This window comes from Cyprinus carpio, unplaced genomic scaffold, assembly GCF_018340385.1.
Source record: "Cyprinus carpio isolate SPL01 unplaced genomic scaffold, ASM1834038v1 S000006552, whole genome shotgun sequence".
NCBI lineage: Eukaryota > Metazoa > Chordata > Actinopteri > Cypriniformes > Cyprinidae > Cyprinus > Cyprinus carpio.
The window spans coordinates 992,689-1,020,642 of record NW_024879215.1 but is presented as its reverse complement, the minus strand read 5'-3'; the positions used below and the strand labels follow the sequence as shown (position 1 = coordinate 1,020,642).

General features: G+C 36.6%; 1 protein-coding gene and 1 pseudogene across 1 annotated transcript; both read right to left on the bottom strand.

Moving 5' to 3' along the window:
* Window positions 1-695: 695 nt before the first annotated feature.
* LOC122143996 lies at window positions 696-5,664 on the bottom strand (annotated as a pseudogene).
* Window positions 5,665-7,955: 2,291 nt separating this feature from the next.
* LOC109047178 (extracellular matrix protein 2-like) lies at window positions 7,956-19,912 on the bottom strand. The gene is given in 10 exon segments (XM_042754592.1): window positions 7,956-8,196; window positions 9,256-9,582; window positions 9,901-10,040; window positions 11,986-12,143; window positions 12,303-12,438; window positions 13,594-13,709; window positions 13,912-14,637; window positions 14,760-14,954; window positions 16,795-17,053; window positions 19,679-19,912. Coding segments are annotated over 9 exon segments (2,217 nt in total). The 5' UTR covers window positions 17,045-17,053; window positions 19,679-19,912; the 3' UTR covers window positions 7,956-8,027.
* Window positions 19,913-27,954: the final 8,042 nt, after the last annotated feature.

The window sequence follows — 27,954 nt, the reverse complement described above, 5'->3', positions numbered from 1 at the left end:
CTTAGTCGCCGCAAGTACAGTTTTGCAAATGTCAGGGACGCTGTTGTGTAAACTGTAACGGTGGTCCATACAGATCAGTTTTTCAGAATTTCTGAGATCTGACGAGAATGTCTATGTCCAATATTTCAGAGAAAACACTGGCGGGGAAATGATATAAAAAGTTATATAAAGAAAATTTTGCATGCAATATTAGATTTGTTTATCACTAAAACTGTTCATAAGCACCAATGAATAATGCCCGTTCTCTAAAATACAAGAAGTAGAACAATAAACAAGCTGGCCTTGTAAATTTTATTTATTTTTCTTAGGTTCTAGACAGTCGTTCCTTTTAAGCAAAAAAATTAGAGACCTTCAATACATGGGGACAAATTTATTTAGCACCTGATCTGAATTAAAACGGTTCTTCGGTCATTATAAAGTCGAAAAGGTTTCAGTGTAAACATTAATAATGAAAGCCTATGTAACTATTGCACACAATGTAGTTGACTTCTGTCTTTACTGGAATTCAAAGTCTTCGAAATCCTCACCAAATTCAAGTAACGAGTCTGTAGCCACTGCGCATACTCTTGATTTTTGGATAAATTATGTTCTGTACTCACCATGAGGACATGAAACGATCATTTATTACATTAGGATGAAGTTCTTGACTATTATAAATGCTGCTCTCTAGTGGTGCGCATTGGTAGTTCGCTTCACTCACTTTCTGTGGTTACCCAGTTGCACTGAATTGTGGCTGGAAACGCACCGAAAAGTAGGTGGCTGAATCTCCCAGTATTTCACTGGGTTTGCATATAAACTGATCCTAGTGTAGAGGGATTTCTTAACCCGGGTTCTCAAAGGGCAAAAGTCATTTACTCCAACATAACCGATGCTGTTGGCATGTAAGTACACCACCTAAAAGAGGAAGTGAAGTTGATTAAATCTCCATGCACATCATGTGCACTCCATGTTCCAGTTGCATGCATATGTGTGTTTTTACCTGCAGATATTTCAAGGTGTTCAAGCCTGGGGGAACTTTTTCGTTTATTGTTATCCAATGAATTTCTCTGACTTTGGAAATGGCAGCGAGGCTTCCGTTCTCCACGTTCTTGATTTGGTTGAAGTCAAGACAAAGCCTGTAGAAGACACAGCTTCTTTAAGTCGTGCTCTCTTTTTGACCACAAGGTGGAGTTTTGTTTACCTTACCTTTGTAGACGTTTTAAACGCAAAAAATCCTCAGACTCTATTTTGGCAATCTTGTTATAGTCCAAGTGAAGTTCAGTGAGGAGGATGGCAGATCTGTGGGATTTAGATTAATAAACATCTCTATTATGAGACTCGTAACGGTGTGTAGAAACCGTTTTTTTACTCAGAAATGGCAAGTAAGTTAACACATTTTAACATTTAGTTTTTGAAGAAGAAAGGCGTGTTACATCAAACAAATTTGAAAGCACTTTTTAAGACTTTTTTTTTATATTTTTATAAAAGATTTAAATGCATACCTTTAGGGATAGCTGTAAGCCTCGCTTCAGCTATTCTCAAGTAGAGAGTCGCCATGTCGTCAAAAGCCTCTGGGTCAATCCCGCTGTTTGCAATTGGATTTGCACTCAGTTCTAGAGATGCAAGGAAAGGGAAAGGGAACTTGTTTTTCTAAGCAAATAGTCATTTACATTGAAAAATGTGACTCCGTTTTGGGTTTGAACCAGAACCCTTATGGTTGCCATAATCTATTCAAATATAATCTGTAAATGCAGATCATAATATAGTAGACAGCAGAGGGCAGAGTTTTCTTTAACTGTAAGTCACCTGAGATCAGTTGATTGAATTGAGCTTGTTCTTGTCAGACATAAATAGTGCACAAGATCATTCATCTCATTATATAACCAGATTTAACGAGGTCATGACGATCATCTCAATGCGTTGAAGCATGTGCGCTAACTGCTTAGCATGACTCAGACCGTGTTTATTTAAGGTCGTCACTTAGGAGACCTACCTAAAACATTTAGGTCTTGCATTCCTCTAAATGCTCCTTTGGAAAGTCGGCTGATCTTGTTGTCGTGCAGTCGCAGGGACTGAATGCTCGTGGGAAGGTTCTCGGGCATTTGTGTCAGCAGGTTGTATGACAGATGGAGAATCTTGAGTTTGTTCATTTTGCGAAAGGCCTTTGGGTGAATTTTTGATATCTGGTTGTTGAGCAGAAACAGGGCCTGCAAATACAGAAAGGGAATAATAGAGGTATATAACCACAAACTTCATATCTGCCGTTTTTAAAACAGAATTCCTCAATCAGTCAATCAGAATTGTACATTTTTGATGACTTTGAACTTAAACATTTCTGTCTTTCTACCTGGCTACGTTTTCTGCGGAAGTTCCAGCTATTATTGCACATTAAATATCATTATTTGAAGTATTTTTGGTAGATGACATAACCATAACAATACTAATAGTTTAAAATATGTTGATAAAAATGGTTTTCTGGTTGAACCATTAAAATATTACCAGAGAAGTAAAATTCTGAACTCTTGGACTGACCAATCATTAAAAATAAATAAAGTTTTATTATATATATATATATATATATATATATATATAATATATATATATATATATATATATATATATATATATATATATATATATATATGTATGTATGTATATATATAATTTTATCATTGAATAATCTGTTCTGAATATTCTGGAATTTTCTGGAAAGTCTGAAAAGAATTTTGTCTTCTTGTTTGCAAGATGTGGGCTCTGTTTTTTATATTCTTGGTATTTTATTCCCTTTCTAGCTTTCTTGCTTAGCAAGGACATTTAACCATTTTACCACTAATCATGAGCAAATATTTACCACAAGTATGAAACAGTCCCCAGTAAATGCAAATATCAATAACACTCAAATATGTGTCCAGAATTCCACATGATCCCGCTACCACTGCACGTCTCCAGATGTCCTTGTGTGAACCCAGTAAAAAAACACACAGCTCTTAAAATGCCCTAAAAGCATTTGACGAGGGTGTTTACTGCTCACATAGAGATTATCCAAGCCTTTGAAATCATCTTCCTTGATTTCCGTGATGTCATTGTTTTGGAGATCGACGAGCAACGTGTTTGCAGGAATGTTCTTTGGTACCTTGGTCAGACCTGTAAAGACAGAAAGAAAATGAAATATAAATAAAAAATGAGACTGGTATAAAATGTTCAATTACCTCAATCAGGCTGTTCTTCTTGAATGATTCATGTGAGATTTTATACACAAGAAATTCTTCTTTATTATAGTGATGTGCAAAACTGCACATGTTTGTGGGTTGCCTGAGATACTAGCTGATAAATGAGTCTTAAGAAAACCCTAAGTAATTATAATCCAGTTCAGATGTGTTTTTTCTAAGACATGTTCTTGCATTCAAAATCAACAAGACAGAGCAGAATGGGACCTAACACAGAACATAAATGTCTTGAGATGGTTTGGGTTTTTTTTTTTTTTTTTGTAATACATGTGCCACTTTCTTATGGAAGTTTGTTTTTGCCACGGTACAAAAAAAAATAAGAATAAAAAAAAAAAAAAATTTTTATATATATATATATATATATATATATATATATATATATATATATATATATATATATATATATATATATATATATATATAAATAAATTAAGATAATTTTAAAATTTTAATCTTAATTCTAAATCCTGACAATTCTGATTCTGATTCTTTTTTCGCTCTTAATTCTGAGTTTACATCTTGGAATTCTGAAAAAAAAAATGTTTATTTGTGATTCTGACTTTTTCTTGCAACTGCGAGTTTATATCTCACAATTCAGACTTTTCTTCTCAAAATTAGGAGTTCAGAATTGCGAGATTAACTTTTTTATTTATTTATTTTTATTCACGCGGCCGAAACAAGCTTCCATACTTTCTTAACACATCTTAAAGCATCCGTCTTAATGTGCATTGACAACAAACCGTCTAACAGCTAAAATACAGTATGCTGTTAGTCCAATTAAATAAAACATAAAAACTAAAACCAACTAAATCGTAGCTATGTAATACAAGTCGACCTCCTAAAATGACGAGTCGGACTCATACCGTATTTGTTGTTTAAAGTAGTCTCATGAAGTTCTTACCCTGATCAGAACACTGCAGAACTTTCTTTGAGCACCGACACCCTTCGGGACAGTCCGAAACAAAGTTATCATCATAGTTGTCGTAGTCGTCACCGTCGTCGTCATCATCGTCGTCATCAAAATCACCCGCGTCTTGTTGCATGATGTCATGATCCTTGATGAAATCCATGACGTTGATGGGGGTGTATGGTTTGGCGTGACATAACGTCAGCAGGGTGAGTAGTAAAAGTAACTTCATGGTGCAGCTTTAGTCATAAATGCTTTAGCCCTGCGAACATGAGCACAAGCGCTTTGTCAAATTGTTCACATTTTGGCATGCAAATGTTACATTGTTTTGTATTTTTCACAGGATGAAAAAAAAAGTGAATTGGATCCCAAGGCTCCTAATTGGATTATTAGTTAGCATCACAATGAAATGAGCCAATAGGAATTGATCACAGATTAGAGTTATATTCTTACTAAAAAGACTTACATATCACTTTACAATAACTATCGCTACCCTCAGAGTTGTGTAATATTTTGGGCATTGTTTAAATGTTTTGCATTTTTTTTCTCTAGCTGCACAATGTTTGAATCCGATTCAGTTCAGTAGCATTAATAATTAAGAGGGCAAACTGTTAGTGACTGCTGTAATTGTTTGCAAAAGAAGTTAAAAATGAACCAGCTGCACTTGAACAATTGTTTATAGAGCGATCTAGTTTATGGACGCTTTTAGGCATCAACGAATGAGAAGGTTGCTCACAGTTTATAGATATTTCTGACGCCATCCACATGTCATTTAATGGCAAATCTAACTCATCATTTGTTGTATTTGGTATGATTTTTATATTTTAAAACCATTTTATTATTTAAAATAGAAAAGAAACTCCTTTAGTAATAAATAAGAAAACTTAAATATTTGTTTTAAAACAATTTACAGATAAATTCTTCATCATTTATGATGCAGAGCAGCCCAAGTACTTGCAACTTTGTTTCTCATATGTTCAGAGAAAGTTGCATGTTATTGCTCAGCATCATAAATGATGAAGAATTGATCTGTAAATGTTTCACCGCAGCACTTTTAAATTCATTTCTACACCCCCAATTAGTATAATAATATGTTTTCTGGTTTATTCAAACATTTTATAAAATGGAGCCAACTTAATGAGGTGAAATCACTGTTCCGAAATCTAGAATCAGATAAAAGCAACTTACCTGATGAATCTGTGTAATCCTGCTTCAAGTAAGCCTCCAGGGGTGAGATCAGTTTTGCCGTGAGGATTTGTTGAGGCACAGGTTCTTAAATGCAGCGTGCATGAAAGCCCGAAAGGTGGAGATCACACTCGTCAAAGCATGAGATCCTTGAATGAATGGGGATGGAAAAGATGCTGCTGGATCAAGGAGCAGATTGGGAATAAGGGGTAGGAACTCCACGCAGCTCTGCTGGATGCTTAACTAGCACTGAACACTCATTGTTACCAGCCGTATGTTTCTCATCAGTGCTTGAAACCGGGCCAGTTTTGTACGCCTAAATTTTCAATGGCCAGTCTGGGATATTCTCACTCTTTACATTGCCAGTGGGTGGACTTTTGACATATTGAAATATTTTAGAGTGTATGATATTGCATAATTTGTGGGGCTATTTCTGAGTTTCTATCTTTAGATAAAACACTAAATCTTGTGATGTAATGGCTTGATTGTGATATAAAATGCCAGATGAAAATGGGTTTTTAGTGAGAAATATAAATAAAAAACCTTAACTTAAATTGTTAGGCATTAAAAATAATTCTGCTTTACTTGAGATGAATCCCATCAGATTATTTAGAATGATTGATTGATTGATTGATTCAAGAACTGCCAGAAAGAGCAATAATTCACAAATGGCATCATTCACTTTTTAGGACTGGAAATGCATGTTATCGTGACTAAATCATTCTTGAATCAGTGTAAAATCTTGTAATTCCCAAGTCATGGGGGAGCTTTAATCTCAACCTAAATGTTGGATAATAACTTTTCCAGACTTGATGGTGCTGTTTGCTTACAGCAGCACAAATTGCAACCCCTCTCTATTCACAGGGCAGTACTGGTGGCGCCACATATGCTTGGTTTTGGCTGGGGGTTTTGAGATGATGGAAGTTCCTATGTCTCATGGTTTCTCCGTTCTGAGTCTCACTGGCCGGCATTCCTTCCGAAATGATAACCAACCTCAAACCAATAAATGTTTGTGGTACTGTATGTCAAGTTGGTGCCGTAAATTAAAAGGATGTAGATACTATTACATATGCAACATGTGAGGGTGAACCAGTTCAGGAATGTTTCAGAGAAAAAGTGATTAAATACCAATAATTTGGCTCAGTCGATCTCTAATTATTTGTCTTTCACACCCTCAGTCTTATTTGTTGTAATGTTATGACGTGCAGAACCATGTTGGAAATATCTCAAACCTTGCAAACACTTGTGCAGCCTTGAGATATGTTGGCGGTTTTCACAGCTTTGCTGTTTAATGATTCTTTTTTTCTTACACTACTGGAAATATGTGTTTTTTATTGGTATCTGCTTTTTTGGGGGGCAGTGTAGCTGTGTGTCTATGGCTTATTTTATCTAGTTCAAGGAGGATGAAATACTAATAATTTCCCTCAATCTTTCACTAATTCTTTTGTCATTCACGCCTTCAATCATATTTGTTGTAATGTGTGGGATCTCGTTGGTAATGTCTCAACCTTGCAAATACTCGAGATATGTTGGCGGTTTTCCACAGATTTGCTTGTCCTCTAAATATAGAGCAAGATCTAACAGTACCCAGACACTAGGAGGGGGTGGTTCAGCTGTTGATTATTTACCCCTCAAAATAAGATTGAATAAAAACCATGTGACTAGTACTTGAGTCATGGATAGCTTCATGGAAAGCTTCTGAGATGATTCCCCTTCCAGGTTTTTTTGTTGTTTATTCTTTCCCCTCTTTTCAGTCGTAGCCTAAAATCAGTGAAACCCCAATTCAACCTCAGAGGCATTTTTCAGCAATCGTCCCCATTACACTGGCGATGATGGAGCGAGAACTCGGAATCTTAGAAGAATCTCGGAAGGAGCGGAAGACTATGAGGTCATAGTCAGATCATTTACAGGGGTCATTAATGTGTTTCGGTCCGCAGAGATTCCATTAGCACAGGATTTCTGTTGAGCACAGATGTTTTATACTGGGATATTTTGAGAAAGAAATACAATAGGCATTTTAGGAAATCTATTTATGTGATAGTTTAATTTAACACTCACATCTGGGTAAAATAAGTGATTACGTGAAAAGCAAACTACATACAGTAGGAAAATGTTTCATCCAAGCTGTATTGGTTTTCCCACTCAATTCTAAACTTGAACCATGTAGATATCTTTCAATTATGCATCACAGTTCTCTCAGTAGTAACAGTCCTTTATTGGTCCTGTCTTAGTAAAAAAAAAAAAACATTATGTAAGCATGTTGATTTTGGCTGCTTTCTTTTATAAACGCTTAAGAAAAGCCATGCATTCAGTTTATCTTCGCTATGACAGACGAACTTAATACTGTTATGACAAGAATAAGATACAGCCCAACATAGAATACAAAGTTATAGTCTGCTACTTTTTTCCTCTTGAACTTTTTATACAGTTGATTCATGCATCTTACAAAGACACGTCTAGACAGGAGGTGAACAACGACAGCGTTCTGCTATGAGCCTCGAGGTGATGATCATGTTCAGTCTTATCTGACTTTAAAATGGAAGTTTATAAAAAACAAGACTGAAAATAAGCATACCAATTAGAGATTCAATGACATTTTTGGGACAATTTCTCTTTTTTGGGACAAAAGAGTTATATTTTCATGATAACATGCATGTTTCACAGGAATCAACTTTAGTTTTATATTTACGGTCTTTAGTGGTTTATAATAGTAGAACACAAGATTGTAGTTACTTGATCCTCTGAGGCTTTAAAACAACACTAGAGTAGGAGCGGACGCAGGAGAAAGCCGTGGGTGGGATTTTCCGGGGGTCAAGGAAATTGTTCTCGAGGCGAAGGGCAACTAGATGAGAGTCATCCTTATTCATGGGGTCACAGATGGCATCTTCTGATATGTGCCTGTTGGACAAAAAACACACAGGATCTCAAAGATTTCCATACATCACAAAAAAAAAAAATTCTATATTTTCAGAAAATGTATCTTGAACTGGGGAGCATCAATACAAAATTTCTGCGCTGATACCGATTGTTTAGAATAACATCTGCTGATACTGATAGTTTGGTGCTTCTGCTTTTTATACCTTGTTTCAAATTAATGATAATTAATTGGATAATTTTGAATGTAATTCCAATCATTTGATTCAGATCGGGACTTCAAAGCATGTATCGTGAATCATTTGATCTAGATTGAGACGTCGGAGTGGGTTCGTGGGATGTTTTTGGGGATAAACATATTTCAGCAGAGGCAGGGATGCGTAGACTAGAGGGGTGGAAATCCCCCCCGTTTTTGGGGACCCTGGTCATACGTGTGTTCACGAGAGAGTGATGTCCAGTGGATGATGTAGGATGAAGGTGTAGTGCAAGCTCTGGTGAGAGGTTATGAATGTGGAAGCGCAGAGGAGAGAGCAAAACAAAACAAAAAGTCACGAATTACAAAACAAGGATTTGTTAACAAAAATATTGGAGGATTTCAATATAATCCAAGAGGAGACTTTTTCCTTTGCTGTAAACAAAACTTGCTTCTCATGATTAGTGTATTCTCACCGGAGCTTTAGGTATGCCTACATCATCTGCTGGACTCGCTGAACACAAGTATGATAGTTAGCGGAAGCTAGAGATTATGGTTTATTAAGTTTTAAATATAGATATTTTTCTTACACAAACGCATCAATTTGCTTCAGGAGGTCTTTATTCACCCCCGAGGCACTTTTTTGGATGGATGCACTTTATTAGATTTCTTTTGGACTAATAAAAAAAAAAACACCCATTCACATCATTTGGCAACTGGAAAGGAAAATAAACTTATTTTTCAAGATAAATTGTGTGAAGTTGCTTTGAAGCTTTGTTATTTGTGTCAAGTGTTATATAAATCTAAGGTAGTACTAAATGGTGATAGACCATTGCTTCACAGGAAATTATGACAAACTCATTACTCTTTGCAGGAGGCAAGCAGTGTACCTTATTTTGTTGTTGTTAAGTCGTAGGAAATGTAATGTTGTCATCTCATTAATTCCCATCGGAATAGATGTAAGCTGGTTATGGTCTAGACAGAGTTCGGTCATAGTGTTGAAGGTGCCAAAGAAGGACTCTGGCTCAATAGCATCACCGTCCAGCTTGTTGTAAGAGAGGTAGAGGTACTCCAGGCCAGGCTCCATGTGTGCAAACACGTATCCTGGAATGCGTTCAATCTGATTCCCAGCCAGCACCAGGTGAACCAGCGACTTTGGAAGGAAGGATGGAACCAGGTAGAAGTTGTTGTGCGAGAGATCCACAGATTCCAGGTTCCTTTTAGATACAGTGAGAAAGGGCTAAGTGTTCATGTTTTTAAAAAAGAGGAAACCCAGAAAGGTTTTTTTTTTTACTTTTGTAAAATGCACCACCTTTCAGTTCTTCCGAAGGGCTATTGCGCTAAACGTTTGCACTACTTTAGCATGTAATCTTTCAGTGCAAAAACATATTTACTAACCACCAACAATTCATTGGAACCAAATGTCTGCTATTTCATTTTCCATTCTTTATGCACAATAAACTTTTTATGAAACAAAAGTGAGCCATTTTTGCTTAAACAATGGTTTCATTGTTAACCTTTTTGAGAACACACACCTGTGATTAATCCAGGCTAAAGGTGCAATGCTTGACTCATCTAATTTATTTTGTCTTAGCACAACGACGTTGATGTTTGTGGTGTGGTTGAATGCTGTTTCAGAGATATCTTCAATCAGATTGTTCTCGAGGTACAACTCCTGAATGTCAAAGAGAGTATGAAGTAAATTGTACAGTTTGCTTCATTGAATAAAATATACAGAAACCGTTGTTACTTGACAATGCAATTAAATTGGACTTGAGCAGCTTCAAATTACTTTGTGGTAAAGTTATAGGGTTGTTTTGCCATAATTGCTTTACAGTCTTGGAACAACATGGGGGTAAAAAATTATGTCATTAATGACTCACCATCATGTCGTTCCAAACCCGTAAGACCTCCGCTCATCTTCGGAACACAGTTTAAGATATTTTAGATTTAGTCCGAGAGGTTTCTGTCCCTCCATTGAGAATGTATGTACGGTATACTGTCCATGTCCAGAAAGGTAATAAAAACATCATCAAAGTAGTCCATGTGACATCAGAGGGTCCGTTAGAATTTTTTGAAGCATCGAAAATACATTTTGGTCCAAAAATAGCAAAAACTACGACTTTATTCAGCGTTCTCTTCTCTTCCGCGTCTGTTATGAGCGCGTTAACAATACTGCAGTTTAGTGATATCCGGTTCGCGAACGAATCACTCGATGTAACCGGATCTTCTTGAACCAGTTCACCAAATGGAACTGAATCGTTTGAAATGGTTCGCGTCAACAATAAGCATTAATCCACAAATGACTTAAGCTGTTAACTTTTTTAATGTTGCTGACACTCCCTCTGAGTCAAAATAAACCAATATCCCGGAGTAATTCATTTACTCAAACAGTACACTGAATGAACTGCTGTGAAGAGAGAACTGAAGATGCCGAGCCAGATAACGAACGAAACATTGACTCGTTCTCGAGTCAAGAACCGGTTGCATAGGTTTTCGGATCACTAGTAGTGATGGGAAGTTCTGTTCTTTTCCGCGAACCGGTTCTTTCAGACAGTTCGATTCAATAAACTGGTTGAAGAAAACGGTTCACCAGTTCTTTTGCGCTCAACGTAATGACTTCATTGGCGATGACTGCCCTTGATTCAAGCCTTCGGTTTACCCGCGCTCATAACATTAGCACAGAATCAGTTCAGAATCAATCATCAAAAGAACCAGCTCGGTTCAGACGCGCTGTGTGTCAGTATGCTTCACGCTGAATCACGCATGCGCAGTATCATCAGCTCCTCGCTTCTCGAACCGGACGCGTCCGACAGAAACGGTTCTTGACTCGAGAACGAGTCAATCATTCGTTCATTATCTGGCTCGGCTCGATGTTCATCTTCAGTTCTCTCTTCACAGCAGTTCAGTCAGTGTACTGTTTGAGTAAATGGATTACTCCGGGATATTGGTTTATTTGAACGAGGGAGTGTCAGCCACCATTAAAAAAGTTAACAGCTTAAGTCATTTGTGGATTAATGCTTATTGGAGACGCAAACCGTTTCAAAGGATTCAGTTCGATTTGGTGAACTGGTTCAAGAAGATCCGGTTACATCGAGTGATTCGTTCGTGAACCGGATATCATTAAACTGCAGTGTTGTGAACGCGCTCATAACAGACGCAGAAGAGAAGAGAACGCTGAATAAAGTCGTAGTTTTTGCTATTTTTGGACCAAAATGTATTTTCGATGCTTCAAAAAATTCTAACGGATCCTCTGATGTCACATGGACTACTTTGAAGATGTTTTTATTACCTTTCTGGACGTGGACAGTATACCGTACATACATTCTCAACGGAGGGACTTGAAAGCTCTCGGACTAAATCTAAAATATCTTAAACTGTATTCCGAAGATGAACGGAGGTCTTACGGGTTTGGAACGACATGAGGGTGAGTCATTAATGACATAATTTTAATATTTGGGTGAACTAACCCTTTAAGTGCCACTGATTTCCCACAGGTACTGTAAAACTAGTGCTGCTTTATAGCCTACAAACTTGCAGTTAAATGAACAAGATTGTTTGACATCTTGATTTCTTGATGTTCCTTGACTCCAGAAGTAGTTCTCCATTTCGAAACTCACCAGTAGAGAGGCAGGTAGGCCCTGAGGAATGGTACGGAAATGGTTTCTGCCAAGGCGAAGGTAAGTCAGCTCTTTGAGGGGCTTAAAGGCCTGTGGATGCACGTTACCTTCACTGAGCAAGTTCCCCTCCATTTCCAAAATAACCAGACTGCTGAGACCTTCCAGGAATTATGGAGTTATTGAAAATATTGTGGTTTCATAGTACAACATTAGGTAAGGAACATTTCAGGCTAGTATTAGTTGATTAAATGTCAGCATTTTATAGATGTTTTAATTATGCTAACCTAATACATAGCAATTTTGCGTAACTGTTTTACCTTCAAAGCTGTTTTCCTCAATTTCTTTTAGATTGTTCTCATTTATCTTGAGCTCCTGGAGTGTTGATGGGAGCTCAGAGGGAATTTGTTCCAGAAGGTTTCCATCCATGTATAGGCGAGACAGGAATTTAAGACTTTAAAAGAAAGTTACATAAAAATCACGTCATTAATCTTTAGGTGTGAAAAATAAAGGTCATATACAATATGCTTTCGAATCCTTCAGTGAAAATTTTCCACTTTCTGCCAATGCTTTGGATACTTGTCTTTTGTTAGTGACATGTATCCAAATGCCGAATCTATGTCCGTATCTATTGTATATCTGATCGTAACTCCAATCTTTCTGATGAATTAACACATATTCTGGGTATTGTATAAATATTACATTTGTTCAGATGATGGGCATATTTCTACTGGTTAGAGCCCAGCGAAAATAGGAAAGACTAGCATAGCATATCCTCTGTTGTTTCTCTTGAACACATGCCATGGAATTTTGTTTTTATATGAACGTCTGTGCAAAAAAAGCATGACTACAAGTGTCAGGTACAAGTGGGTATAGTGTATTAGAGTAGGATTTGTGACTCCTGTAAAAGCCATATGGCTACGAACAGAGCGAACTGTTGGAGCTCAGCACTGTTAGGTTTGCAGATGGTACTGTTTTTGCATGCTTTTAAACCATTATGGAAGAAACATTTGCTTCTTTGATTCACCTAAAGTTCAGCTGGAAGACATGAAGTAATTCATATGAATTCTGAACAAAAGGGCAGCATCGGAAGGTACATTATCTCAGTTTCCAGAATGCTGCATGATCTTTAAAAAAAATTATGTACATGTCAGTCTAATTGAGCAAAATTTACACTCAGAAATGGGTCAGATTATTTACATTTCTTATCTGTCTACATTAAGCAGACTTTTAAGAATTCCAAAAACAATGCAACAAGATTTCGGCAGCCTTGCAGATCACACAAAGACATCATTCACATGTTTTGGGGGCCTTTAAGATCTTTTCACATAAAGTCTGATGCAATTAACTGGCATGAACATACAGTATCTACACCATTTTTTGCACCACAGCCATTCAGTATGGCACTACATGTGTGGCATTTAAAAAAAATAAAACAAACTTTCAAAGGGTGATTGTTTGGCCATCTGAGCAATTGCAAATTTGGCTAAAAAAAAACAAACAAGAAAATTGCAGTTGGATCATTTGGGTGGTCACAGTGTTTCTCTTGCCGGAAGGATGTTTATGTGTTTGTTATTTGCAGTATGTGGTAAACTAGCATTTTGAACTTACTTTAAATGTTTGTGGGTCTATGCCAGATGACACGATCTTGTTTTTCCCCAAGTCTATCCACTCTAAGTTGGGAATGCCATTGAATGCTCCAGCAGGGATGGTTTTGATTTCATTGCCTGTAATTTCATAATGCATGACAAGTTATCAAAATTAGCCTCACTGGGATCTGTATACATGGACTGTGTAAATACTGGCGTATGCACTGATTTAGACTTAATTTTTTGCATGTGTCTTAGGTAAGTGATCTAAGTTCCATTGCAGTGCCTGTATCTCCTTACAACCTGTGAAGGGGTTATACAGGGATGCAGCCTTACTCACCCTGTAGGCTGAGTGATTTGAGCTCAGGGATGGACAGTGGAGGTATACCCGTCAGTTTAGCATTTTCACAGGTGACAGTGACGTCAGAGATCGAACAACCTGGAGGCAGCAATGTGGTTACCATCTCAGATTCCTCCTCGACTACACCTGTTTCGTCTTCGCCCGGTTCATGGTCCTCCTCGCCCGGTTCGGTTGGCTCTTGAAGAGCTAAGAGAGAAGGAGAATTTGCTGCTCTCGTTGGTGGCACTGGTGGCATTTGGAAAACGTCCCCCCTCAACCAAACCATGTCCTCGTCTTCAGTGGCCTCGTCTCCGCGGAGTCCTTCCTTGGCGCGTTCAGCTGCTTCTTCTAGAGCTCTTATCATCTCTCTTTGCTCCATCTCCAGCCTACGAGCCCTGTCCTCCTCAACCCTCCGCTGTTCTTCCATCCTTCTTTTCCTCTCTTCCGCCGCTGCTCTCTCCTCTTGCTCCTCTCGTAGCCTCCTTAGCTCCTCCTCTTTTTCTCTGGCTTCTTTCGCCTCTTTTAACTTCCTCTGTCTCTCAGCTTCTTCTTTCTTCTGCTTCTTCCTTTGCTTGCGTTCAGCGTCTTTTTTTTTCGAATCCGTTCCTCTTCATCCTTTTTTTAGTTTTTCTTTCTTATCTCTCTGGCTTTGTGATATTTCAGTATAGGGATCGCCGAGATCGATGGGAAAAGGAGGGTCACCGGAAAAGTCAGGGGCGTCGACAACTGAGAATGTGACAATTTTGAGTTTATAAGACAAGGAGAAATTAAACATCATAATTTATATATAAAATACACTGGCAGTTCTAATGCCATGCTTTGGTATAATTTAAATTGTTTTTCCGAACCTGGGTCAATGCAAATTGGGCAACACTGTCCGATTGGTTGAAATTTGAGTTGGCAATGCAAGGCGGGACACAGTATTCGGTCGCAGACCACCACCTCACCGCTGGAACACAGGCAATTCACACATGGCTTTGGCGACCACACCGTTTTATCGTACATGGGTGATGCCTCTCGAAATACACAGTGCTCTGATTTTGCTGGAATAATTATACAAAAAAGAAGGAAATGTAGAAATGTGATCAATATACAACCTTTCAGGAACATAAAATTAGCTTTGCTTAAAGTGATAATTCACCCAACAATGTCATTAATTCTCACCCTCATGTCATTCCAAACCCATCAGACCTTCGTTCATCTTCAGAAAACAAATTAAGATATTTTTTTGATTTAAATCCGAGGGCTTTCTGAGCCTGCATAGACAGTGACGCAACTACCACATTTTAAGGCCCACAAAGGTATCAAGGACATTGTTGTGACATCAGTGGTTCAAACCGAAATTTTTACGAAGCTACGAGAATACTTTTTCGAAAAAATACAGTTGAACCAGTGATGCCAATTGGACTATTTGAATGATGTCCTTGCTTCATCTCTGGGCCTTGAACATGATAGTTGTGTTGCTGTCTATGCAGGTTCAGAAAAAAGCTCTCAGACTTAAAAATAGTATGGAAGCCAATGGTTACCATTGACTTTGTGGTTACCAACATTCTTCAAAATATCTTCTTTTGTGTTCAAAAGACGAAAAAACTCATATAGATTTTGGAGCATCCTGAGGGTGAGCAAATAATGACAATTTAAATTTTGGGGTGAAATTGAGTTTAAATTGAGTGAAGTTTGGGAAATGTTGCAACTAAATCATTACGAAGAATCAGTTCAGAGCAATGAATTAATTTTGGTTTAATTACAATACCTTGAAAATGTCTCAAGGCTGCAACTTTCTATGTTGATTTGATTCATTATTTTTCAAATAATGATTAAAACTTAAAAAAACTGATTGACAACAGAAGCTGCATTTTGTGTTTACAGGGCTATTAGACGATTTTGTAAACCAACTCCTGTTAATGACAAGCTGGCTTTGTTGTTATCCAGTACGATAATCAGGCTGTTAAAATGGCTATGTAGATCAGTTTATCGCAACATTGTTTTCCACTTGGCATATAGAGTAGTAGCTTTTCTACATCTACATTCTCATGGAGGGAGATCTTAGTAGTCAATGGTCTACACATGCTAGCAATACAGTAGTAAAATGAGTCTGCTGGGAAGTGTTTCTTTTCTTTCTATTGTTTCTGGGTTCTTGCTGACCACATATGTGCTTTTTTTCACTCACACTTCTTTGGCTAAGAATTACAGATCTGTTATTGACTCTAATGCTAAAGACACTTAAAGTGTATTGTTTTCTACCAGTGATATCTGGTGGCACCATCTGTGTTTTCACTGTGGTGCAAGCAGATGTTTGTTTTTTAGAGAATTGCAGGTTCACACTGTCACATGTTGCCAGTGTATAATCATGTGGTCAGTGTTCAGAACCTTGGGCAGAATGGTCATGTACTATATCATATAAACTAACCAATATGGTCCTAAGCTATAAGGCAGTTGAAGACTCTCAATGTATACTTGAATTTGTATAACTTTTTCAACCTGTAGAAGAAATGAACATGCTTCCACGACATCTACTGTAATTAAAAAAAAAAAAAAAAAAAAGATTTTGTATATAAAAAACTCTTCGCTCAAATAGACTTCATTGACATTTTTCATCATCTATACTGATAAATATAATACTGCTGGTTGAATGCTAGGTGGTGCTTTTGGTGATTTTTGTTGTTCAGTTGCACAATATATATTAAGGCAAGTCAGTTCAATTTCAATAGATATACACAATGGATTTATGGATATTTTATGTTGATTTTTATGTTTAAAAAGTCTGTTTTAGCAATAAAAGATACATCAGCTACTCATTATTCAACTTTTTGTAGAATGGTCCGATTTAAATTATGAATAGTTTCTAAATTGGCAAATGACTGTAACTTTCTTTACACTGACCTGCAGTCACTTCGTAGTTTGGCTTTGGCTCCTTTGAATTCTTGTAAGACTCAGCGAAAATAGATCCATCTTGTCCATTGCTTTCTGCTGTTCTTCCCTGCTGCAAGGCGGTATTAGATGTCTGTTTTCTTGCTCGTTTTGGTCCAACGCCTCGTCTTCTACCTCGTGCCAAGGGACGTCTCTGATCATTTGCGAGGCTGAAGGTCAGACAGGCGAGGAAATGAGTTGCCAGAATCAGGTTTAGTCTCATGGCTGAAACCTGTGGGATAAAACAGAGGCATTTCAGCCCTACGTGTTCCTCATATAACTCTGTTAATGTATACTGTCAGCGTACATATTTCCATAATGATAAGTTACGGCATCACAGGTGATCCAGCCTTTAACAGCTTGACCCTGGAGAGCCAGACAGCTTTGATGGAATAGTAGCCTTTAACACCTTTACTGTAAGAGTAAAGAGTAAAACTGTTATTTGGGTGTGTGACGGGTGGTGTTTAGAGGACTGCAGGAGCTTTTAAGTGTTATGTTCAAATGTAACAATCATAGCACAACTTTTAGTAAGAACAGACTTGGTCTTGATGACATTCAAACTCTCAGGTTGTAGCGATGGGAACTACAGCTCATTTGTGCAAATTTCTTTTTTAGAAAGGTTTGTATAAATGTTTGGATCCGCATCATTGGACTCCAGATATTCCAATGTGCCATATTAAATGATCTAAAAACGTTCCAATGAAGCCATATGTGCGCACATATCGCTGTTCATTAGTGTTGTTTGTTTCAAGTTTTATTAATAGTGTTTATGGTCAATTCAGTTCAGTTTGTTTGCAGCCACAATTCAGCTCATAAAAACAGTCATTAAGAACTTAAATATGATTTGCAAGACTTGGCTGAAAAAGGTTTTGGATAATGTAGCAACATTCAAATCATCATTATAAAATCCTATATGAGTCAGTTCTTTCAGTTTCAAAGTTCTCTGAAAGGGATGTTTCTTGGTTCAGTGAATCGAGGTTTGTGATATTAACCTGGATCATTACATTTCAATATGCAGAATGGTAATGGAATCTCTTTATGGTGTTTTTTAAAACGTTAAACCTGGTAGCAGTTTCTGAATGGATGATCAAAGTATTAGTTTAAATTTAAATTACTATTGGAGTGGTTATTTAAGGTAAAAATTTAATTATTATCAGAATAGTAACAAACTCTTCATGCTGCGCTTAAAACTTTAAATCTGGTAGCAGGTTTCCAAATTAAAAACATTTAAATTATTAGTGGAATGGTTATTTAAGTTTTAAATTTCAATTATTAGTAGAATAGTAACAGGAACTCTTTACATTGTGTTCAAAACAAAAAGCTGGTAGCAGTTTCTGAATTGCAGACACATTTTACATTTAAATTATTAGTGGAAGGGTAATGGAATTGTTGTTAGTTTAAATTATTTTTTTTTTAATTTAAACTTATGACCTCCAAACAAATTATTAATTTTAAGGGTATGTTTTAGCCAATTTTGATAGAATTGTTTATGCTCTATAACATTTATTGGCGTGTATTGAACTCAGAATATGACTTATTCATTTAGTTATTTGTGTTGAAATCCGAGAGCTTTCTGACACTCCATAGACAGCAACACAACTGAAACGTTCAAGACCCAGAAACATTGGTAAAATAGTCCCTGTAACATGTAACATCAGTGGCTCAACTTTAATTTTATGAAGCAACGAGAATATTTTTTGTGCGCAAAGAAAAAAAAATAGCCTGATTCAACAATTTCTTCTATTTCTTCAAAAATATTTTAATTTACATTCCAAAGATAAAAAAGGTCTTGCAGGTTTGGAACGACACAATGGTAAGTAATTAATGACAGAATTTTTATTTTTGGGTGAATAATCCTTTAAATTTAATGGAAAACTCTTTACATTGTTTTTCACATGGTAAGAAACTTAGTTCAAATCTGATTATTTCGGTGAATAGGATTTTTGTCAGTTCACAAGACTAAAACTTACAATTTGTTCGTATATACAGGTTTGAAGTTTTTTAAACAGCAAAGAGTTTTGTTACCATTCAACTGTATTTTCTTTTGAAAATATATCAGTGCATCATGCCTCCTGCTTTAAAGATTTTTAAGCCTACATGCTGAAGAAATCTATGTTTTTGTACAGATCTGTTACTTGCGTTCACAAAGTTTTAAATATCTTGCAGAAAAATCAAGCCAGGGACGAGGAAAGATGACGCACAACCGGTTACACCCTGACTTACAGTAATGGGGAAACGAGAATAAAATCAACAGCTGAGCAATGCTGATATGAGTGCAGGGGGCGTCTACAAGCGGTCTTCAGTCCGACCCTGAGGCAAAGTCATCCCGGTTAGCATTAAATCAGAACTGCGGTGAGATGAAGCAAAGAAAAGAAAAAAACGAGGGGGAGTTTTAATTAAGCTCTTTAGGATTGACCAGGCTCAGATGGCAAGAATCTATAAAACCTACAGCTTAGACAGAGAACGAGAGGGCTGAAATATACTGGGCCATGAGTAAAAAAAACATCCTAGCGGGGCGTGCATGATATGGGGTCCCCCTCTCTCAACACTGTAATGGAAACCAGGTACAGTAAAGCAATAAGCACTTTTACAGTCCTGCAGCTGTACGCTAGTGCTCCAGCGATGAGACAGACCTATTTCCGAAGACATTTGTCGTCACTCCATCTGCAAGCGTCTCAATGTTTAGCGAAGAAGTTCCAAACTGCATGCAATGAGAAGTTTTAATCTGTAAACCCGTAAAAATGTGACATGCACCCCGCAGATGGAAAAAGCAAACAATTAGTGTTGTACAAAAAGTGTTTTACGACATTACTGAGGGTGAGAGCTGAAAGAGAGGAGAGATTGGTTTGTACGTTACCACTGGTTTCGGGCGGTTTTGTGAGGCCAAATATTTCCGCTCTTTCCCCAAAAGCTGTGGGATTTGCCAGCAACGCAAGAAGTGTGTGTGCGTCTGCTCCGCAGCAAGAACGCTGATAAATGTCAAAAACAGACAGGGGCTGCTCTAGCGTTTAGTCGGGACTTGCTCGAGCAGAACTTCTCCAGTTCTGTCTCTGAAAGTTTCAGTCAAATGAGGGTCGTGACAGGACACTGCCTCTCTCAGGCGAAAGAACTTGGTGATTTTGTGACCTAATTACTAGGCTAGGGAAGGGGTACTGTACTCAAACAAAGAGGTGGCATCTGGCTTGTCATTAAACGTCTCTGTAAAAAACATTGTGTAAGTGCAGAAAAATGGGCTGTAAATGCACCCAGTGTTGCTTGAATAAGATTGATCAGAGGACGTCTGAAATGTTTTTCGAGCTTTTCTGGATGGGTCTTCAAGTCAAACCCCCTACTGCCCAATAAGACGGCCCCATCTCCCCATTTCAGAGGGGTGAGCCCGAGAAGAAAAGATCTCAGCTTTTCTCGTCTTTCAGTTTTGTATACGGAGGGGTTGTGGTCAAGGCAGCCGTTTGCTATAAATTAGATTGGTATGCTCAAAGGTTTTCTTCTGTGGTCCATTATTTCTCATAATGCCTCAAAAGAAACCAAACTCTTGAAGGATATATTAAGGCAATTAGTATCTGTATAATATATGATAAAAACAGAAGCTGATAACAAACCAACTTAAGTTTTAGACAAAATCTGGCCAATTAGTTTTTGTATCTTTCCTCTGCCAATGACAATGTTTCCAAGGGAAAAGCTAATCATTGCTTTGCGTGACCTACCTGTGTGTAATAAGAATTTATGAATATAAGATTTAAGTGAAGATTGTGTTCCGGACTAGGGTAGTGTATTTTTACTGTTAGTCAATATTAGAAGTTTTTTTGATTCATTGTCTGTAGAACAAATAACGCTAAAACTCAAGTTGTGCAGTTTAACAGCAAATTTCCCGTTTATAAGATTTTTGTTGTCGAATCAGACAGCCAATTAAATTTAACTCGATGTTTATGAATGAAAGTATTAAAAAGTTTAAAACAGTAGTGCAAATACACTTTATGCACTTTAAAGTTTGACATTTTGTAAATAAAAGCTTGTTTATATTATAAATACATGTTTTTTCTCGGGTTAAGTGCGGAAAAGCTAGCTGGTGAACAGATGAGTTTTAGACATTTTCCAGAGCTGTCAGAACTAAACAACCTCCAGAATTTTGGAGATGCTAAATTGCAAAAACACATCCAGCCCTTCGATTAAAGCTTTATTCACTGCTTATATCCCTCTAAGTGTTGTCGTTCCTTGCTACATCTCATCCAGTGTAAGTAACCTACGAGTTGTAATGTGTATGTTAGCGACAGAACTATAAATAGATGAGTTTTATGAGACGTAGATCAAAAGAGAGTTGAACTGTAGTGTGAAAATGAAATGGTGTAAGATGTTTCAGCATCGTAGGATGTTTTGACTTGCCATCAGGTAATGACCGGAGGAGGCTCAGTGACTCAACCAGCTGGAATGAACAGCTGCGACTGTTCTTTATACTTGAACTTTCTTTATACATTTTCCTTGTCTTAATTGCGCATGATTCATTAGTGTACTTGAATCCAAAGGAAAAATACCATCTTCAAAACAAATGTACTTGCTCCGCCTCTGAAATGGTTTTCCTTTTCAGATGACGCTAGCAAGTCAATCCCACCCTTTTAAACTACCTGTCCTACAGAAACCACTTTTCGACATACTCGAGTCCCCCCCTCCCTATCTACTTTTTTTTCATGTCCGTAAAATGGTTCTTAAATGGAATCCTCATGCATTTCCACACTTACTGTTCACATCTGGTTGAGTTACTAGGATGTGGACCGTTCTTTCTAGTTCTGTTGTTTTGTTGTAGAAACCAACATGACGTTCTTTTTGTGAAGAAACTCACCCGAGGATGTGTTGAATTTAGGATGTCTGTAAAAATATCACTCTTTCCCACACATGAATCCCCCCTTCATTGGTTAGAATAGTCCTGTATAATATCAAGGGACCATTTGAGATGTACTTTGAGACCCAAAAGACTATTTCACACACATGCCTTGCACCATGATCATGTATTTTCGTCGCGTTCAGACCTCTCTTTCCACTGCGGTAATGTCGGTTTGCTTCAGCAATCTGGTTCAGTATATTTCCTTATGGAACTTTTAACATAATTGGATGATTTTAATGTTTGTGCCAGAGAGCTAAAGCACTCAGCAGTGGCATGTGTGTGTAGTCCATCGGTTTTGTATTTCTTTCCTTTTTGCAGGGTACCTCGAAATCACCCTCGAGGCATTTCGATTATCAATTCAATTTTGGGTCATCCTCTGTTAACAAGCCTTGGTGTAAATTAAATAATGATTGAATATGCATCTCCTGTGTTTCCTTGTATTTACTTAGGATCGCAGCTTTTCTGATTTCTCTGGTGAAGTTTTTAAACAATCCAGTTTTGGCCTCTGAACAAGCCCAGAGACTCTGGTTGTCCTGTCTGGTGTTTTAATAACTGTTGACAGAGATCCGTGGGGAGTATAACATGTCGCTCCAGGATCAGACAATAGAGGTATAGAGTTCAAAATAATGGTTGGGTTGTGTAACGGATCCCTAAATTAATGGCTTAGTTTTCAAGGGAAGCCTTGAAGCCGTTGGTCAGGCCTCTGTCACGTTTACTGAAAATAGTGGTGTCTTTTAAATTACTGTTAAATTGTTTTAGGTTTAACACGTTGACAGAAAAATGCTTTATGAAGTTATATACAGTATTTTATGGGGGGTGGGGTTGAAAGTCTTGGCAAATGCTTTAAACGATATGCTAGTTTTTCCCAAACAGATTCAAAATCTTTCATGTAAAAAGTAAACAAAAATAAAATTTGTAAAAGCATACAACAACAATAAAAAGTTTTGCATAAGAGCCCATTTATAACTACATATTTGAACAAAATGAATTTAATCTGCGCCAAAAGTGTGCATGAAATAATTGTGAATAAATACTAATTACTCAACTCATCGACTGACCTGAATCAATGTGTAAACGTGTAAAATTAAACATTTGCAAAAAAGTCAATGTCTCGCTCTAAGAACATAACAGTGTTTAGTCTTCACAAGTCCATGAGGAACATCACAATCACAAATTCAGACAGGTTTCCCAGATATTCTTTTAGAGAAAGTCTCAGTTGTTTACCAGAGGGAAACATCAAGTTAATGGTGTAACTGACAGCATTTCCAAATGTGTAATGTGGGAATTAGGAAAAAATTCTGGAAAGTCTGATGGGTTTGTCTAAGGGATTTGTGACGTCTTTATTGGTTGATTGTGGAAACACGGTGTGAATTATCATATGTTTTTAATTACCTAGTTGAAATGCAGACAAATGAGGGGAGTTAAATTTAGAGAGCAGTTTTTTTTAACTAGATGTCGTAATTACTTATTAAAACATACTAAGTATCTTTACATGTTTTAATATGTAATTAAGGGACAGGGTAAGTAAGGGTATAATTTCCTAACTGTATTTAGTGGTTTCTACCAAAGACAGAGAGATGGAAAATTTTTTTTTCTTCTTTTATTTTATTATTTACTGTCAGTATTAAATGGTTCTGTGTATTCAATCTTCTCTTCTGCGGTTTAGAGTCCTGAAGGCATGCCTATTAAAAGTCTTCAACTCAACTAATTATTAAAAAACACTTGGTGAATTAAAGGAATAGTTCACCTTAAATGTCTGTGTATTTCTGTGGAATATTCAGGATTGAGTTAGATCTGCAGTGAAAAATTATCAATGAATAATGAAATTTGGGGGTCTGTTTCTTACATAAAAGTATCATATTACTTCAGAAGACTTTAGAATTTACATGTATGCATGTAGCAGGCGCTTTTATCCATGGCCACTTATAAAAGAGGAACAAAAGCAATTTGTCAAGTGATTTTGTGACCTTTTATGTTGCTCTTTAGTGTAGTAGCTCTTGTCCCCCCTAGTTCACTTGACTGTATTTGAATATTTCATTATGAGCAGCCAGGACATTCTTGAAGAATTCTTATTTTGTGTCACATGAAAGAAAGTCAAAACCCTTGACATGGCGGGAATAAATCATAACGTTTTTGAGTCATCTATTCCTGTGAGACATCAAAGCACTGTGCAGACAGTCTCAGACTGTGACTTCAGTGTATTCTTGCCTTGTTATGGAGCAAATTCCACTTACAATTACGCAGATCTCTAATATGTAAATTTCTCCACATATTTTTGGGTGTTCATATGTAGTTTGTAGCGACTTGTCTTCTTTATGGACCGATGTGTTTTGAAACCAGGTTTGCTGTGGGTCAGATGGAATCTGTCGGGATTTTGATCCCTTTAACAAACAAGTGGTGTTTTTTGGCAGGAGAGAGTACCAAGATGTGGTCAGCCTTCCAGAGGGATGCCGATCCGAACTCATGATTATAAAAGTCCTCAACTTTCAGGGTAGATTGCATCAGCTAAGAAAGTGAAATGGAAACTGTGGTACGTAACTTCTGCTGTTTTCCATCTTTTGATGGCCCATGGAAATATTATGTGACTACAAGTTCCTGTAGTCTTTCTATGGTGGACCATGACTGATACATCCATATTACATGCTTGAAATACAGTACAGGTCAAAGTTTGGAAACATTACTATTTTTTAATGTTTTTGAAAGAAGTTTCTTTCTTGCTCATCAAGCCTGCATTTATTTGATCAAAAATACAGGAAAAAAAATGTATATTGTGATATATTATACAATTTAAAATAATTGTTTTTAAATGTATTATACTTTAAATTATAATTTATTTCTGTGATGCAAGCTGAATTTTTAGGATCATATCACATGATCCTTTAGAAATCATTCTAATATGATGATTCATTATCAAAGTTGGAAAGCAGTTCTGCTGCTTAATATTTTTTCAGAACATGTGATACTTTTTAGGATACTTTGATGAATAAAAGTAAAAAAAAAAAAAAAAAAAAAAAAAAAAAAGAAGCTATGTTTTTAAAATATAAATATTTTGTAATAACAATATACACTACTGGTCAGTAATCTGGGGTCAGTAATTTTTTTTTCTTTCTTTTTTTTTTTAAATAAAATCAGATACATTTTTATTCAGCTAGGATGTGTTAAATTGATAAAAAGTGATAGTAAAAGAAAATATATTATTAGAATATATATTATTAGAATTTTAATGCAGTTCTTTTTAACCTTTTATTCATCAAATATATTAGAACAGCAGAACTGTTTCCAACACTCATAATAAATCAGAATATTAGAATGATTTCTAAATGATCATGTGATAGACTGGATGTTACATGGTGACACTGAAGGCTGGAGTAATGATGCTGAAATTCAGCTTTGCATCACAGGAATAAAATTATTTTTTTTTAAAGTATATTCAAATAGAAAACTATTATTTTAAGTTGTAATAATATTTCACAATATTACTGTTTTTTTCTGTATTTTTGATCAAATAAATGCAGGCTTGATTAGCAGAAGAGACTTCTTTCAAAAACATTAAAAATAGTAATGTTTCCAAACTTTTGACCTGTACTGTATAGAAAGAGTCAATGGCTGTATGTTTCTCAGGATCTCCATGACCATATTCTGGAAGATCGATGTGTCCATGGAAGGAGTGGTAAAGCCATCGCTTGAGCTCCTGCTGAAAATGCCAGAGCCAGGGTAAGATTAACTGTGTGAAGAGTGAAAAAATACATTATGTAAGGGATAATATTGCATCAGGGTTAACCAGCTTATTAAGGGAATTAAATGGTCTTAAATAGGTCATTTTTTACTAGACTCATAAACTAGACATTTTTTTTGATTAGCATATTGCCATCAATTAACTACTCTGGAAGAGAAACAAATTGAAAATAGTCACGGGAATGGTTAAAATATACACGAAGTCCTAAGAGGCCATGGAATTATTTTTTTTTCTTCTTGTTTTTCTCCTGATCTCTAACTGAAGTTTATTATCTTAAAGTTACACAACTTGAAACACTAGTTGGCAGTAAATATAACTGATGGGATATAAGTTTGTCGAGAATCACACAAACAAAATTAAATTATGATCACAAATCATAACTAAAAATTTTATGCTGATATCGACCACGAAAAAAAGTCTCAGAAAGTTCAACTGTCGCGAAAATGACACAAAACAACTTTTGTTAATTTGAGATGAGAATATAAAAAAACAATCAGCAAACATGAGAAAACTTTTTGTTATGGTCAATTTTGCGAGAAAATTAAGTTGTGATTGAGAAAACTTTTATATCAACACATTATGTGATCACAAGTCGTGACAATGAAGAAAACAACTTTTAAAAAAAAAAATTGTGATTACGAGAAAAACTTTCGTTATGTTGAGACCACCTAGAAAAATTAAGTCATAATCATGAAAACAGCTATTATGTTGATCACAAGAAAATTAAGTTCATTATCACAAGAAAACAAGAATGTAAAAATTAATCCCTTGTCCTCCATAAAGGCTTCTGTAAAATATACAATTTTTGTGGTTGTAATACAAAATTGCGACATACCGATTGACCCATCAGAATCAAGTATTTTATTATTTTACATGTGTACAATTCATAATAGTGACTTAGAATGTGGTACAATGATCTAAAGTGTTTTATTTTGTTTTCAATTTGGGAGTTTGACACTAAAAAAGTGATGGAAAATGGCTCGGATAACTTTCAGAGCAACCCTCCTGCGGGGTTCTTGGGGTGGAAGCATCTATCGATAACTTGATAAAAACTATGTGTTTGTGAGAAGTCAAAAAACAAGCCAAAGTTCACGTCGTGGGAGCTTCGTATCTAATCTTTTTTATTCGATATAAACCCTGTCTACATCACCCGTTAGGAACTACATATTGATGCCACCTGTACTGTCAATCATCTTTACGCATGATATGCCCCACACGGTATGGAAAAAATACATCATTAGACAAGAGCTAGAAAAAATAAATAATTTTAAATACAAAATGTTTGACAGCAAAAATCCACTTTGTATTTTCAAATAGTTTTTTTACATTTTAACATTAGATTCCATCACAGAAATGGTGATCTTCCTTTCTTTTCTTGCTTAATAACAGAATTAATGTCCATTCCTACCTACATAGTGATTACAGATCTTTATTTTATTAGAATAACACAATGTCACCACCTCAGACTCATAATATCTCTGGTTCAAAAGGAGAAAGATGTTGTTAAAACAAAGGCAAATACAGCAATGTCTGTTGTGGAGAAACTGCACTTTTCAATCAGTCACCACAAACATGACAGTCAAACAAACGCGACATCAGGTTCCACATCAAAGTGCGGTTTCCGCTCACAGGTAAAGGGTATTAATACTTCTTTTGACACCAGTTCACATTAAGACAAAGGGGAGTGTGAACACAGTTTGGCAATGTTAAATGATGCATCCATGTAAAATGCAAACATTGTTCGCCTGATGGGAACTGCATTGACGACTTTGAGTTAAGCAAGCCGACGCAGTTTGCATCACACTAAAAGAGGTAAACAGAAGCGCGAGCATCACTCACGCCACAGTACATTGTAACAGTAATATTCCCCATAACAGAGAAAGGCGCCCATGAGGTGCCATCTTTAGTGTTAGTTACACCATAAAATCTGCGCAAACCATCTTACTGTGGTTTTTACGATAAAAGACGCCAAACTCGCAACTCGTGTAACGTTAACTCAACACTACCATTTCTGTGGCCTATACGGCTTCTCTGAAAAAAAATCACTGTTGGAAAAACTGCTGGATCATCCTTTTTATTGTGCTGACAAAAACTGGCGTGCTGTCCATCTTTGGTCGACTTCTGAAATATGTCTGGCTCTGCAACCAATTACAGCCATTAAAACCAAAGCCAAATGTAACCGTAGTAGTGTTCAAGCTGCTGGGGATGGATTCCTCTGGTTGTTTTCTGCTCTGAGATTTCAAAACAGATCACAACTAAGACATATCAGTGTCAAATTCAGAGACAAAGCCATCGTTGATGGACAGACGCACACGAGTTTTCATTTGGGGGAAAAAGCAGTATTTTAAAGCAGTTTTTCTGGGGAAACGGTGGTGTTTTATGTTTGAGATGATGGCCTAGCTTTAAAGTAGTAGTTCAACTAAAAATTTGCACAACATCATGTCTATACTGATGTTTTCCAAATGTTTTTCCAAATTTTTACGTAACTTTTGCCATGCAACAACCGTTGTGACCAAAGGCT